The 15,072-nt window shown below is 51.2% G+C and overlaps 1 protein-coding gene across 1 annotated transcript in view; it reads right to left on the minus strand.

Moving 5' to 3' along the window:
- The window catches only part of TOP2B (DNA topoisomerase II beta), a gene marked incomplete in the record, with an annotated part of 144,007 nt that extends 133,713 nt beyond the window's left edge, over nucleotides 1-10,294 (minus strand). Inside the window, 1 exon segment of the mRNA XM_073630261.1 lies at nucleotides 9,832-10,294. Coding sequence (XP_073486362.1) covers nucleotides 9,832-9,915 — 84 coding nt within the window.
- Nucleotides 10,295-15,072: the final 4,778 nt, after the last annotated feature.

Consider the following 15,072-nt stretch of genomic DNA (forward strand, 5'->3'; position numbering starts at 1 on the left):
GGGCGCGCACACAGAGGGCGCGCGCAGAGAGGGCGCGCGCAGAGAGAGGGCGAGCGCGGCAGGGGGCGCGCAGAGAGAGGGCGAGCGCGGCAGGGGGCGCGCAGAGAGAGGGCGAGCGCGGCAGGGGGCGCGCAGAGAGAGGGCGAGCGCGGCAGGGGGCGCGCAGAGAGAGGGCGAGCGCGGCAGGGGGCGCGCAGAGAGAGGGCGAGCGCGGCAGGGGGCGCGCAGAGAGAGGGGGCGCGCGGCAGGGGGCGCGCAGAGAGAGGGGGCGCGCGGCAGGGGGCGCGCAGAGAGAGGGGGCGCGCGGCAGGGGGCGCGCAGAGAGAGGGGGCGCGCGGCAGGGGGCGCGCAGAGAGAGGGGGCGCGCGGCAGGGGGCGCGCAGAGAGAGCGCGGCAGGGGCGCGCGGCAGGGGCGCGCAGAGAGGGCGCGCAGAGAGGGCGCGCGCGGCAGGGGCGCGCAGAGAGGGCGCGCGCGGCAGGGGCGCGCAGAGAGGGGGCGCGCAGAGAGGGGGCGCGCGGCAGGGGCGCGCAGAGAGGGCGCGCGCGCAGAGAGGGCGCGCACACAGAGGGCGCGCGGCAGGGGCGCGCACACAGAGGGCGCGCGGCAGGGGCGCGCACACAGAGGGCGCGCGCAGAGAGAGGGGGCGCGCGGCAGGGGGCGCGCAGAGAGAGGGCGCGCGGGAGGGGGCGCGCAGAGAGAGGGGGCGCGCAGAGAGAGGGGGCGCGCGGCAGGGGGCGCGCAGAGAGAGGGGGCGCGCGGCAGGGGGCGCGCAGAGAGAGAGGGCGCGCGCAGAGAGAGGGCGCGCGCAGAGAGAGGGCGCGCGCAGAGAGAGGGCGCGCGCAGAGAGAGGGCGTGGGCGGCAGGGGGCACGCAGAGAGAGGGCGCGCGCGGCAGGGGGCGCGCAGAGAGAGGGCGCGCGCAGAGAGAGGGCGCGCGCAGAGAGAGGGCGCGCGCAGAGAGAGGGCGCGCGCAGAGAGAGGGCGCGCGCAGAGAGAGGGCGCGCGCGGCAGGGGGCGCGCGCGGCAGGGGGCGCGCAGAGAGGGGGCGCGCGCGGCAGGGGGCGCGCAGAGAGGGGGCGCGCGCGGCAGGGGGCGCGCAGAGAGAGGGCGCGCGCAGAGAGAGGCAGGGGCGCGCAGAGAGAGGCAGGGGCGCGCAGAGAGGGCGCGCGCCCACACCCGCCCATCCCGCAGCTGGTGTACCGAGATAGATGTGAACCAGGTCTAAGACGTGGGGGGGTCGTCATTTTTTTACTGTAGAACTGAAAATAATATTTACAGTAGCGATTATTTGCTCTTTTTGTACTATAAAGGGCTCGTTTTAGTTCTTTTTTTAACCCCATGATGTTACTGGCCGATTAATCAATCATGAAAATAGTAATCGATTAATTTCATAATCGATTAGTTGTTTCAGCCCTAATGCCGACTGTCATTTTGATAGCCGAAATTTGCTGGCAATAGCATCGGGTTTAGCAGCAGCAGGAGGGAGGAGTAACAGGGTGATAGTGTACTCTTGTTGAAGTTTTTTTTATTTGTGACACTGTACACCTAACGTCTGCAATCTGTTAATAAAGCATTCAAATGAGTGGTCGCTGGAAATCACAGCCTTTGCCACAACATGTTATATGTGTAAACAAATGGCAATGGAAACTTTGAAAATTCAAAGTAGCAAGTCTTCACATACGTTATTAAAAGGTGGTTCAAAGCCCCCAAGACACTAGCTATATGATCAGTATTAAACTGCAATACGTTAAGTGGTGTAAACAGACTGCTTGCACCCTTCAACTGACAGCATATGGACACACCACACACTGTGCTCTTGTTGTATTTAGCAAGTCTTAAAATGCAACTGTGAGACATCCCAGACACAGAAAATAACTTAATAACATTTGCATAGCAATTTGTCCAGCAAAACTGCATGTGCATTTGTTCTGTGAGAACTAACCAGCTGGGCAGTAGTAAAGATAGTTTCATTCTTCCAGTGAGAAAACACTGCATTATGGCCAGTAGATGGAGCCGATCATTGTAGATAATAAATACATCTTAGTAAGGAGAGATACAATGGAACACTTATAGAGAACCCTGGAGGGAATTAAGTAAATGTAACTACTGCTGCCAAGGGATCGACTATTAAAATTGTGCTTCTGTGTCCCAGTTGCAGCAAATTCCCTACACTTTCTATTCTGACAGAAGTAAGGTGGAAAGCTCCCAAAGAGTGGCACGGAAGGCAATAAAAATCTCAGATTTACTAACCATCCCCTGCTTCATCCAAAAGTTTTTGGCATAAAATGGGTCCTTAAAAACATCAGTAATTTCAGGCACTAGCAAATCCTTGTACTCACTACAGTTTGAAAGATTTTATTAAAGCCAAAAGTAAGGCTACATTCACAAGGACGAATAGCAGAGACTGCCAGCGTGAATCAGATTCTTGCCAGCAGTTGTAAATGGTACATGAACGCACTGTGTGACCAACAGCAGCTGTCAGCAGAGGCGGTCAATGTCCAGAGCTGCTGCTGTTCACATGTAACCGCTCAGCCAAGCGCCTCCAACAGACCTGGGACGCACATTGTCACATACTTCAGAATGAACGTGGCTTTAATTGTCTCGGAGTTTCAAAGAAGCACACTGCAGTACTCTATAAATGTTCTGTATGTTTTTTGTTAAAATAAAAGCTGATCTCTAGGGAATAGAAAAATCCTCCCTTACCTCACTTCCCCGGTAAAGCCGCGCGAACAGCTGTTTACTGACGTAGCCCCACCGGAAGTGATGAGGTCGAGGATTTTCATAAGTCGGGGATTTTTTTAAAACACCGGCGTTCTTATCCTCTTCCCGGTGCTCCAGTCTGTGGGTGTTCCCTCGGAATCTTCATGTACAATGCAGGGCTATTGACCCCTCATCGTACAGGAGGATTTCAGAAAGCCTACAAATGGTGGAGTGACCTAGAGAAGAGGCTGTGGGGGCTGGTTTAGAATATGGAAGAAGACTGTGGGAGCAAGGTAAGAAACCAGAAAATGTTATCATACGTACCGTAATTTTCTTTCCCTGGTGCCTATCTATGGCAGCATACATGTGTGTTCAGTATGCTGCCATGGAGGCACCGGGACAGTCCATTCTACTGGTACCCTACTTACAAGCATTTAACATTTGCACTTCGGAGGAGCCTCACTGTAAGGGATGATTTTTTTTTCCTTGGAGTTCAGCTTTAAAAGCAGTGGTATGGTTGCTTAAAAGAGGAACTGCAGTCTGCTCACGTAATTCGTAATAAAAACCATCTTTGCCGTTCTTAGGCCCCTTTCACACGGACGGATAGAATTGTGCTTTTAGCTGCGTTTTTTACCGCAGCTAAAGGCACACAATGCTTTCCTATGGCCCCATTCACACACGGTGTTTAGCTGCGTTTTGATTACCTGCAGTTTTGTGCGGATAGAAAAAAATAGAAATGACTGCGTCCAGAAGCGATTTAGCGCCACTATCCGCACATAACCGCAGTGCACTGTGTCAGCTGCGGGTAGCAGCGCCGAGCTGGCTCGCTCATCGGGAAAGGAAAAATGTTTTTTCCTTTCCCAATGAGCGACAAGCACGGGGATCAGACTTGGATCCCCGCCAATGACAGGCACTGTGTTTGGTATAAATCTTGAGGGGGAACTCCACGCCAAATTTTAAATAAAAAACCGGCATGGGTTCCCCTCCAAGAGCTTACCAGGCCCTTCGGTCTGGTATGGATTCCAAGGGGCACCCTACGCCGAAAAAATGGCGTGGGGGTCCCCCCCAAATCCATACCAGACCCTTATCCGAGCACGCAGCCCGGTCAGTCAGGAAAGGGGGTGGGAACGAGCAAGCGCCCTCCCCCCCCGAACCGTACCAGGCCACATGCCCTCAACATGGTAGGGGGGGTTGGTGCTTTGGGGCAAGGGGGGGCACCCTGCAGGCCCCCCCACCCCAAAGCACCTTGTCCCCATGTTGATGAGGACAAGGGCCTCTTCCCGACAACCCTGGCCGTTGGTTGTCGGGGTCTGCGGGCGGGGGGCTTATCGGAATCCGGGAGGCCCCTTTAATAAGGGGGCCCCCCGCCTTATTTTATTGAGTATGGGGTACATGGTACCCCTACCCATTCACCTAGGGAAAAAAAAAGTGTCAATAAAAACAAAAAAAAAAAAAAAACACACTACACAGGTTTTAAAAGTAATTTATTTTGCAGCCCGGGGGTCTTCTGTCTCTCAGGCCTCTTCTCCCTCTCTCCGGTGTCGTCTCTGCGCTCTCTGGTTCTTCTCCGGTGCCTTCTTCTTTCTGCCGGGCTCCTCCGCTATCTTCTGCTCTTTTGCTAGCGGAGGAGCCCGGTCTTTTGAGAAGTCTTTTTCCCTTGGACACGATGCTCCCTCTCACTGTAATGCCGTGAGCGAGGTCCGCAACCAATTGTATAGGCATGGGGCGTGGCCACCAGGTGATGTCACCTGGTGACCCCGCCTCCTTATGTCGTCACAGTTCCATCATGCCCCGGGACTGTGACGACATAAGAGGGCAGGGTCACCAGGTGACATCACCCGGTGGCCACGCCCCATGCTTGCGGACCTCGCTCACGGCATTACAGCGAGAGGGAGCGTTGTGTTAAGATCTCTGGAAGAGAAGAGGGAAGAAGACGTCTCAAAAGACCGGGCTCGTCCGCTAGCAAAAGAGCGGCAAAAGAGCAGAAGATAGCGGAGGAGCCTGGCAGAAGGAAGAAGGCACCGGAGAGGAACCAGAGAGCACGGACACGACACCAGAGAGAGGGAGAAGAGGCCTGAGAGACCCCCGAAGTCGGAAGAAGATCCCCGGAGCTGCCTAATAAATTACTTTTAAAACCTGTGTAGTGTGTTTTTTTTTATTGACACTTTTTTCCCCAGGTGAATGGGTAGGGGTACCATGTACCCCATACTCATTCACATAGGGTGGGGGGGCCGGGATCTGGGAGCCCCCTTATTAAAGGGGGCTCCGGGATTCCGATAAGCCCCCCGCCCGCAGACTCCGACAACCAACGGCCAGGGTTGTCGGGAAGAGCCCCTTGTCCTCATCAACATGGGGACAATGCGCTTTGGGGTGGGGGACCCCCCTTGCCCCAAAGCACCAACCCCCCCATGTTGAGGGCATGCGGCCTGGCTGGTACTGTTCAGGAGGGGGGGGGGAGCACTCGCTCTTCCCCACCCCCTTTCCTGACCGACCTGCGTGCTCAAATAAGGGTCTGGTATGGGAGGGAACCCCACGCTGTTTTTTTCTGCATAGGGGGTGCCCCTTGGAATCCATACCAGACTGAAGGGCCTGGTATGCTCTTGGAGGGGAACCCATGCCGGTTTTTTGTTTAAAATTTGGCATGCAGTTCCCTCTCAAGATTCATACCAAACACAGTGCCTGGCATTGGCGAGGATCCAAGTCGGATCCCCGTTCAATATGAGTCGGTACCCTGTTGGGTTGCTATGGAAATGGCAAACTGCAGCTAAACGCAGCCACAGCTATTCACACTGTACAAATGCAGCTGATCGCAGTGCCTGGTGTCTTGAATTTCACAGAAAAAAAACATGCTTTTAACTGCGGCAGAATAGTCGTCCGTGTGAAAGGCGCCTTAAGCTTCCTTCCAACCACTTTGCATATTATTTTATATATATACACTAAATTCCCTACTTACGAACGAGTTCCATTTTGGGAGCTTGTTTTCGTAAATTCAACTTGTTCGTAAGTCCAGAAAAGATCAGGGCCTACAAAGGCTGCGAGCACTGATCAGGGTGTTCTGGTGGAGGGGGGGCTGTCAGAACACAAATGCACAGGACTGGAGATTGCTGCACCAACATTGCTTGTGTTGGTATGGCAATCTGTCAGGTTTTTTTCGTTTAGCCCGCTGGGTTGAATGGGAAAAAAAAAAAAGTGTGAACCCAGCTTTACAGGATTGTACATGTTCGTATGCAAGGGACTCACTGTACTGTGTTTTCCTACTTGCCAAATATGCTGCAGAAATCTCCTTCCACTAAGTCTGGCTGCAGTCATTTTAACTGTGGGCAGCTGAAGCTGCTGCCTGTTCACTTCCTGGATTTACACAGAGGTGCGCACATAGACAGACACACTCACACCACTGCTTGCCTGTACATTTCTCCTCTCCCTAATACAAAATGATCTCTACAGTCTCCAGATTATCTCCACCCTCATCCAGCCCCCTCTGCAGCTCTCCTTGGCTCTCCTATGACTCATCCCTCCTCCTCCACCACTCTCCTGATCCCACCCCTCCCTTGCTGGTAAACTCTCACAAGCATAAGAGAGAGAGAGCTGTATATGTCATTAGCCTAGGCTACTGACCAGGCAAGAAAGAGGAAGTGGGCTGTATAAGGTATTTACTGGCAGAAAAAAAAAATGTTTTACTCTTCAAAGTTAAAACAAGGGGAGAAGATTTAATAGATGGAAAGATGAAAAAATTACTGAAGGTCTGCTTTAAGTGCATTCTGCATGACAAGTGTGTGTTTCTGCAGGTTTTGTGATGGTCAGTACCCTGGGCTATTAGGGCCCCTTCACACTGTACCACACTGCTGTGCACGCATTTTCATGCACTGTTAGGCATTCCATTCAAAATACACAGGCGGAAATTTATCTCAATGAAAACGTAGCGCTTTCTACATTTTTTGCAGCACACCGCAAAGCACACTGTATGCTGGGGACTTGGTGATCATTCAGTGGACAGGCCCATCTTTAAGATCCAACAGACATCTACTGATACCTATGGCAAGCTTACAGCCCAACCCCAGACTTCCCCCTATACCCCAACCCAGCTTGCGGAACCACTTTATACATAGCGAAAACCCCTCTATGAGAGGTCCTGGCTCCTACCTCTTCACCTCTAGTGTTGATGGTCCTGCACAGAATGGTGCTCACGTAATGGTGCACAAGCACTCGTGTGTGCTAGTTCTGTGGGCCCAGGTCGGAATTAAATTGACCCCCCTACTTCCAGGGACTGTGTCATGACAGTCTGGGCTCATAGGAAGTGAAATAGCATCGATGAACCTGGAAGAGGACTGGTGCTGAACCACGGGTCAGTGTCATCAGGGGGCAATTCCATAGAGCCTTGGTGCCTTGCGACCACTAATGTGTGTTTCCCTAATCCCCTGCTCGAGCAGTGATTTCTAGTGGTCTCATGTAATATGTCTCCAGTCTATGACTGTCTCCTGAAGCATGTCCTCAGTCTCCAACAACTACTACAGCATGTTTACAGTATCTGACCATCCCTTGCACCAGATCTGCAATCTCCGAACATCTCTTCTATCGCGCCCGCAGCCTCTGACCATCTCTTCTATCGCGCCCGCAGCCTCTGACCATCGCGCCCGCAGCCTCTGACCATCGCCTGCATCGCGCCCGCAGCCTCTGACCATCGCCTGCATCGCGCCCGCAGCCGCTGACCATCGCCTGCATCGCGCCCGCAGCCGCTGACCATCGCCTGCATCGCGCCCGCAGCCGCTGACCATCGCCTGCATCGCGCCCGCAGCCGCTGACCATCGCCTGCATCGCGCCCGCAGCCGCTGACCATCGCCTGCATTGTATCTAGAGTCTTTGACCATCTCTTGTATTATATCTAGTGTCTGACCATCTCTCGCATTATGCCCGCAGTCTTTGACTATACCCTGTTGTGTGTCTTCTGTCTCAGACACTGAATACTCAGTTTTATGGGTGGCCCTTTGATGTTGAGGGCAGCACTTAAGGCCCCACATGTCAAGAAAGCTGACCACCACCGTCATAGAGGAGCATGAGTTCTCAGAGAGGCTGGGCAAAACACTTTTACAATATTTTAGATCACAGAGCTGAGCATTTAAAGGAGCTGTAAAAGCAGGGTTTTTTTTTTTAATCTTAATGCATTCTATGCATTAAGATAAAAACAAAAAAAAAAAAAAAAAAAACCTATGTGTAGCAGCCTCCCCAGAACCTCCATCTCTCTCCAGCGATGTCCACGGATGTCTAAGCCATCCGAGACACTCCTCCTGATCGGCTAACACACAGCAGAGGTGCCATTGACTCCAGCGGCTGTTAAAGTCAATCAGGGGAGAGAGGGGGCAGGGCCAGGTTGGGCTCCGTGTCTGAATGGATACACGGAGCTCCGACTCAGCTTGGGTGCCCCTGTAGAGAGCTGCTGGCTGAGAGAGCACTTGATAGAAGGGAGGAGCCAGGAGCAGCAAAAAGGGACTCCAGAAGAGGATCCCACCTGCACAGAGGAGGTAAGTACAGGCGGTCCCTGGGTTATAAACAAGATAGGGTCTGTAGGTGTGTTTGTAAGTCGGAACAGGTACATTTTTTACGTGTAGCGCCAGCCAAAAAATGTTTACGTTTTTTTAATAGCATAGGGAAGGGTTATCACCCCAGTAACATTTGTTGTGCTGTCTGTGCCCCTGTTCAGAAGATTTCACCTCACTTTCTGTCCTAATGACAAATAGATTTTGAAAAGTTTTAGGTTGTTGTGGAAGCGGAGACACCTTTTCCCATGATAACTCTTGTAGGAGTTAATTTTCCTTACCTAGGGGTAGATTCCCTCTCACTTCCTGTTGTCACCCTTTGGGGGGACGGTTACCTGGTCTTGACAGGTACCTGCTCCCACTTCTGGCTCAATTTGCCACTGCAAACTGAGTTGAAAGTTCACCCCCCCCCCCCCCCCCACACCCCATTGGAAAAGCGCAGTAGAAACCAGCTGTGAAGCTGCAAGGCTTCACTTTCCCTTAGGCCCTTTTCACACTGAAGCGGTGGGTGCGACGGCGGTAGCTGCGCTTTACCGTCAATTTCGCAGCACTATTCGGCCACTAGCAGGGCGCTTTTACCCCCTCCCCCCACTAGCAGCCGAGAAAGGGTTAAAACCACTGCAAAGCGATGCTGCAGCAGTGCTATGCCGGCAGTAGAGCCGCGCTGCCCCATTGATTTCAATAGGCAGAAGCGGTTTACCGCTCCAAAAGATGCTGCTAGCAGGACTTTTTTTTAGCGTCCTGCCAGCGCACCGCCCCAGTGTGAAAGCCCCGGAGAGACAGCAGCGGCTCTTTCAGGGCGCTTTGCAGGCGCTATTTTGAGCGTTATAGAGCTTGCAAAGCGCCCCAGTGTGAAAGGGGTCTTTAGTCAAGATGGAGGGACCAGCACCTGACTGAAAAAAATTGATTCCTGGACAGGTTAGCGCCCCAATATTAAAAGTCAGGAGCTACGGTATTTATAGCTGCTGACTTAAATTTTTTTTTTGGGGGGGGGGGGGGGGAGCCTGAAGCTCCTCTTTAAGGTAAAAAAAAAAAAAAAAACTCCCAGCTACTTCGTTCTCCCCCCCAATCCGTAAACACCTAGTCCTCTCACAATCCAATGCTGTCCCCAACTACAGCCCCACTCTCCTTCTCTCAGAGCAGACAAAAGCAGCCATTGGCTCTTACTGCTGTGAGGAGGGAGCTTACAGCACTGTGTGTGTCTGAGGATGCACACAGCCCAGATCAGGCGTGCACCCGCTCAGCATACAATTTACTGAGGATGCACCCGCAGCGAAGAGGAGAAGAGAGCACAGGCGAGGGGACTCCGGTACAGGAGGTAAGGGACCACTCTGTGTAAGATCGTTGCACACAGTAGATATATATAATGCCCCAAAGCTTTAACAATCACTATAATACTACACAGGCCTCCAGCCCCCTGACCCCAGACACAAACAGCAGAATGGAGGAGATCCCCCTATTGTTCTAGGCTGGTGATGAGGAATACCCCATGCAGACATCTGATGATGCATTCCCTCTTCCCACCACAAGATGGAGCCCTGGCACCCCCTCCACCAGCGGGCATCCCCCATCCCCAGGAGCCCAGGCCTGCAACACTTACCACCCAGGTTAGTCCTCCGCTTCCCCCTCCGCCGCCTCCTCCTCCTCCTCCTCCACCGCCGCCTCCTCCGCTGGATTTGGACATCTTCCTCCCGGCAGACAATTGCAGTGAAGGCGGATATTAATGAAGGAGAGAGAAGACAAGCTTGTATTGGAGATGAGAGGACGCCGGGGCCTTCCTTTCTCCTCTCCGCGGTGTGCTCGGCCGCCGCCGCTCCGTAGGACGGTCTAATAAATAAGGATAAAAGATGCCGTGCTAGGGCAGGCCGGCGGAGTGCGGCTGGCGGGGGCTCGTCATGTGGAGGGGTCGCATGAATGACGCAGGCCGCCTGTGTAGAGCCTCGGTGTGCGGAGCTGACCCCCCGGTTCCCCCTCCTCTTCCTCCCGCAGACAATACACAGCGCCGCTTCCGCTCTCCGCACTTACACACGGGGGGCCCGGGAACGCCGAGCCACCAATGGCGTGCGGTCCTGCGCCTGACGTCACCGCCTAGCTGGGCAGAGCCAAGCGCGTACTGTAAGAGAGAGGGGGCGGGGGCTGTGCGGTGACGTCACGGCGGGGTAGAGGAGTGCAAGTGCCATAACAGAGCAGGAGGACAGCGGGGACAATAGAGGGAGCACTGCGGGCAACATGGGCAGCAGAGCAACGGAGAGGAGTGTCCCTTCTACAACCCTGACATGATCACCTTCCCAGGCCTGGCCCTGCAATGATGAGCATACGAGTCCCAGCATTCAATTCATAAATAGATAGGAAATCTCTACGTGGAGATAATCAGAGAAATCCGATCAGACTGGAGCCCCTTTCATCAGCCTGCATTGGAAAGCCGCACATACACCATGCAATCTCAACCTAAACTATCCAATCAATGTGCATCCCAATATGCCGCTGCTTCAATTTCTTAAAGTGCAGTTCCACTCCTAAAATTATTTTTGCGTTATTCAGCTGCATTAAAAACAATAACATTTGGACATTTTTATTTATTTTTTTTTTTTACTCGCCTTTTCATGACTGTTGCTAGGGGGTCCCTCGTAATCTGCCTCTTCCTGGCGCCTGATGTCACTTCCCTCGGCGCCCGTGCTCCTGGGAGATGCTTGACATTATTTCCCAGGAGTCAGTGGGCAGCGGCGAGGGCTTCGTTGACATCACAAGGGGGGGCGGCACTTCCGACAACGACGCACGTTGTGATGGCAACGTCAGAAGTGTACGGCGCATGTGTGAGAACTGGCGGTGCATGCTGGTCGCTCAGCTGCACCAGAGCCCGGAAGATAGTGCTTGTGGGCTTCACATGCCCACAAGCACTATGCAAACTGCCAGCAAAGAGGAATAAAAGATATGCTCCTCTATGAAATCGGCAATCGGGTGCCAATTCTGCAACTGAAAAGTGAGCGCTATAAATAATTGTTGGAAACAAAACATATTCATCCTAAAAGAAAAAAATTGTTAAAAGTGGGAAATCCGCTTTCCAGAGGAACTGCAGTCTGCTCACATAATTTGTAATAAAAACATCTTTGCCATTCTGAAGCTTCCCTCCAACCACTTTGAATATTATTTTATATATCCTGTTATTCTGTACATGCCAAATGTGCTGCACAAATCTCCCTCCACTAAGTCTGTCTGCAGCCATTTTAACTGTGGGCAGCTGAAGCTGCTGCCTGTTCACTTCCTGGATTTACATAGAGGCACGCCTCCAGCTTTGCATTGGCCCTCTTGTGACTCACCCCCCCCACCCCCCCACCTTCCTGGGAAACTTTCACCAGAGTGACTGAGAGAGTTGTGAATGATGTTATAAGCCTAGGACCCTAGGCTATTGACCAGACGAGAAAGAGGAAGTGGGCTGTATAAGGTATTTACTGGCAGAAAAAAAAAAGATTTTTTCCCACCATCCACACACCCCATACAGATGGGGGAATCCTCCCCGCTGTGCTATTCCTTCCCCACCACCACAATACACAGATCAGTGCTGCAGTCTATAGCCTGTTGTGCCAACCAAGAGAAAAAATACCAGCAGGGCGGTTGAATAAAAGTTGTTTAATAGATCAACTTATGTTCAACCACAGCGAGCACATATGAATCGAAATTCAACTGGTCCCTGCTGAACCGGGTGACTTTCAACCCATGTACCCATCAGATAATGTAACGGAAAGTGATGTTGCGTCAGCTGCGCGTGCGCTTCCACTGCTTCCGGGTTTGCTAATCTGATGGAACACCTGCAGTCAGAAAGCGTCAGCGGACATCTTACTACACCCAGCTACATCTTGAATTTCAGAGTCATTTTAGCAATAAAGTGAGCGTATATAAATATAGTATGTTGACATCTGTAATGCTGTTTTGATGTAACATTTGAAAGAAGCTGGACGCCAGCAGTAGGAAGGTGGCAGAGGCCATGTTGGTACATCCCGCACTGCTCAGCGCTAAACCTTTAGCCTTTGAAAATTAAACATCCAAACAGCATCACAGATGTTAATATATTATATTTATTTATATACACTCACTTTATTACTAAAATTACTCTGAAATTCAAGACGTAGGTGGGTGTAAGTAAGATGTCCGCTGCCTCCTTCTGACTGCAGGAGTTCTGTAAGATTTGAAAACCTGGTTACATTATCTGACGGGTTCGCTAATCTGGCAGAGCACCGGTTTTAGTTGTTGGTAGATCTAAACAAGACTGTACAATCAGATTGTATGTTAGCTTTATTTGGTTGTCAGGTTGCTATATAAGTAATTGTACAGTAAGTACCTTTAAAGCAGAATTTGACCCAGAACAACTTGATAAAAAATCATGTTCTTTAACAAGGAACATACATTCCACATGAATAAGTATGTTATCAAAATTAGTGTGTGCTGTAAATTGCCTCCAGCATTGCTCTTGTCTCTTATTGCTGGCGGCTGCCATTTTGCTGAAGCCCAGAGGCCCTGAGCAGCAGCAAATATTTATGCTGTCAGCAGATCAGATTCTAGTGGCTCTGATTTTCAACCCATCAAATGACTGGTGTCATAACTGTGTGCAGCACCATGGCTAATGCTGTATCCTGGCCTAGACCGACAAGGCCCAGGCCTAGGGCAGCACTTTGCAGGGGGGCAGCATGGAAAGAGTCCCGCCGGCTTGCGCTACACTGTTAGTGTAGCGCCAGTCTTATGGGGCGGACTGGGCTGAGAGGCAATTTAGTCTAGAGCCTCCATAAAGCGGCCGCACTGCTTCTGGTATGCAGCTGGCTGGCAACTGTGGGGGGGGGCGCAACTTCTAATTTTGACTGTCCTATCATCCTGGACCACAAACCTTCCTCACTGTGCTATATGGTTTCTGCTGCACCGTTGGCATGGTTATATCTTCTTAGTCCTCTCCATAAAATTATCAGAAATTTGTGCTTAAAGTAGAACTATAGGCAACACTTTTTTTTTTTTATTTTGGATAGAATAAGGGAGGGTTATAGCCCCTGTCAGTTTATTTTTTACCATCCCTGTCCCATTGCAGAGATTTCCCTTCACTTCATGCCCCATAGCCAAACAGGAAGTGAGAGGAAATCTATGTAAATTGAGGGAATCCATTGCTCCCCCCTCCCCCCAGGCCCTCAGAACTAGTGTCCCCACTCAAAAATTTCAGGGTGGGTCTTAAACAGCAAGGGGTGTGGCTTTGGCAGGAAGGGGTGGGTCTTATTTAAATTGAGGGGTGCACGAGTTTAATCAGGCCTAGGGCAGCTCAAAACCTAAATACACAAATACACTACTGCCCATGGCATTTACAGATCAAACAAAGGCAGCTTCCTTGGCTGTAAAGGATAGGAGGGTTTAATTCCGCTTTAAGGCTGTCAGCAGATTGTCCTGTACACACTCAGCAGTGCCTAAAAATGGAGAGCAAGTGAGCATGTGCAGAGCAGAGTGAGACAATGTATTACTGGATTATAAACAGTATAGACAGGTATTTTTTACACACATGCGCAGGAATGCAGTCGCCTCAACACATACATACTTTCTGGGAATGTAAACTAAACTGTGCAGCTCAGTGTACATTCCAGAGGATTGAGAACAGGCAGGTAGGTGTATTTTATAGCCAAATAAACATTCTGTTTTCTCTTCTACGATAAACAGTCTGCCTGTTTGCAGTTTTCTTAGTTTTGCTTGAACTGACATCATATGCAGATCTAAACTCATCGCTGTGACAAGTAGATGAATGGAACCAAATAAATGCAAAAGTAAAAATGTTACTTTGTATCTCTTTATTTCTAAAGACTCTCTTTGTATCTTTTTTTGTGTGTGTCGGATGATCCATTTATTGACAGTTGCAACTTCTACAGAAGTATTTAAATTGTAACTCTCAACTGTCATTTTGAAAGCTGGGAAGTGCTGCAAGTGCGAGGGAGAGAGTTTCTGAGGCTGAAGAACTGGGCGTATTACATACAGTACCATCTGTGTACCTCCATAAAGGTTTTTGGGGGTGACACATGCCCAGAGTCCTCAAATAAGTAAACCTAGGTGTATCCTCAGATAAACGTGTTAAAGGGTTTGTTCCCTTAAAATAGAATTTCTAGTCAAGTGGACCTTCACCCTAAAGATAATTTAGGTGTACCTGGCCCTAGCCCCTGCTCTCCCTCTAGCACAATTGTGTATACGCTGTATATACTAGGGGTGCAATGGATCACTAAAACTCACGGATGATTCGGATCATTCCTCAGATCAGAGTCACGGATCGGATCATTTTTCGGATGAGCAAAAAAAAAAGACAAGACAAATCTTGTTACACCCACCAGAGTTTTAGATTTCACAGTTATTTTCAACACAAAACGGAGCTTATATGCTTAACCACTTGCCGCCCGCCCTATTACTAAATGACGGCAGCAAAGTGGTTTGATATTCCTGACCGGACGTCATATGACGTAATCAGGATATCGAGCCGCTGCGCACCCCCAGGGGCGTGCATCGTGGCAGTCGTCATTGCGGGGTGTCAGTCTGACACCCCGCAACACCGATCTAGGTAAAGAGTCTCTGACGGAGACTCTTTACCACGTGATCAGCCGTGTCCAATCACGGCTGATCACGATGTAAATAGGAAGAGCTGGTGATCGGCTTTTCCTCACTCGTGTCTGACAGACATGAGTAGAGGAGAGCCGATCGGCTGCTCTCCTGACAGGGGGGGGGGTCTGTGCTGATTGTTTATCAGCACAGCCCCCCTCGGATCCTACCCAGGACCACCAGGCTGGCCACCACATGGACCACCAGGCAGCTGCCAATCTGTGCCCAGGCAGCT

Source organism: Aquarana catesbeiana, linkage group LG05, assembly GCF_042186555.1.
Source record: "Aquarana catesbeiana isolate 2022-GZ linkage group LG05, ASM4218655v1, whole genome shotgun sequence".
Lineage (NCBI taxonomy): Eukaryota > Metazoa > Chordata > Amphibia > Anura > Ranidae > Aquarana > Aquarana catesbeiana.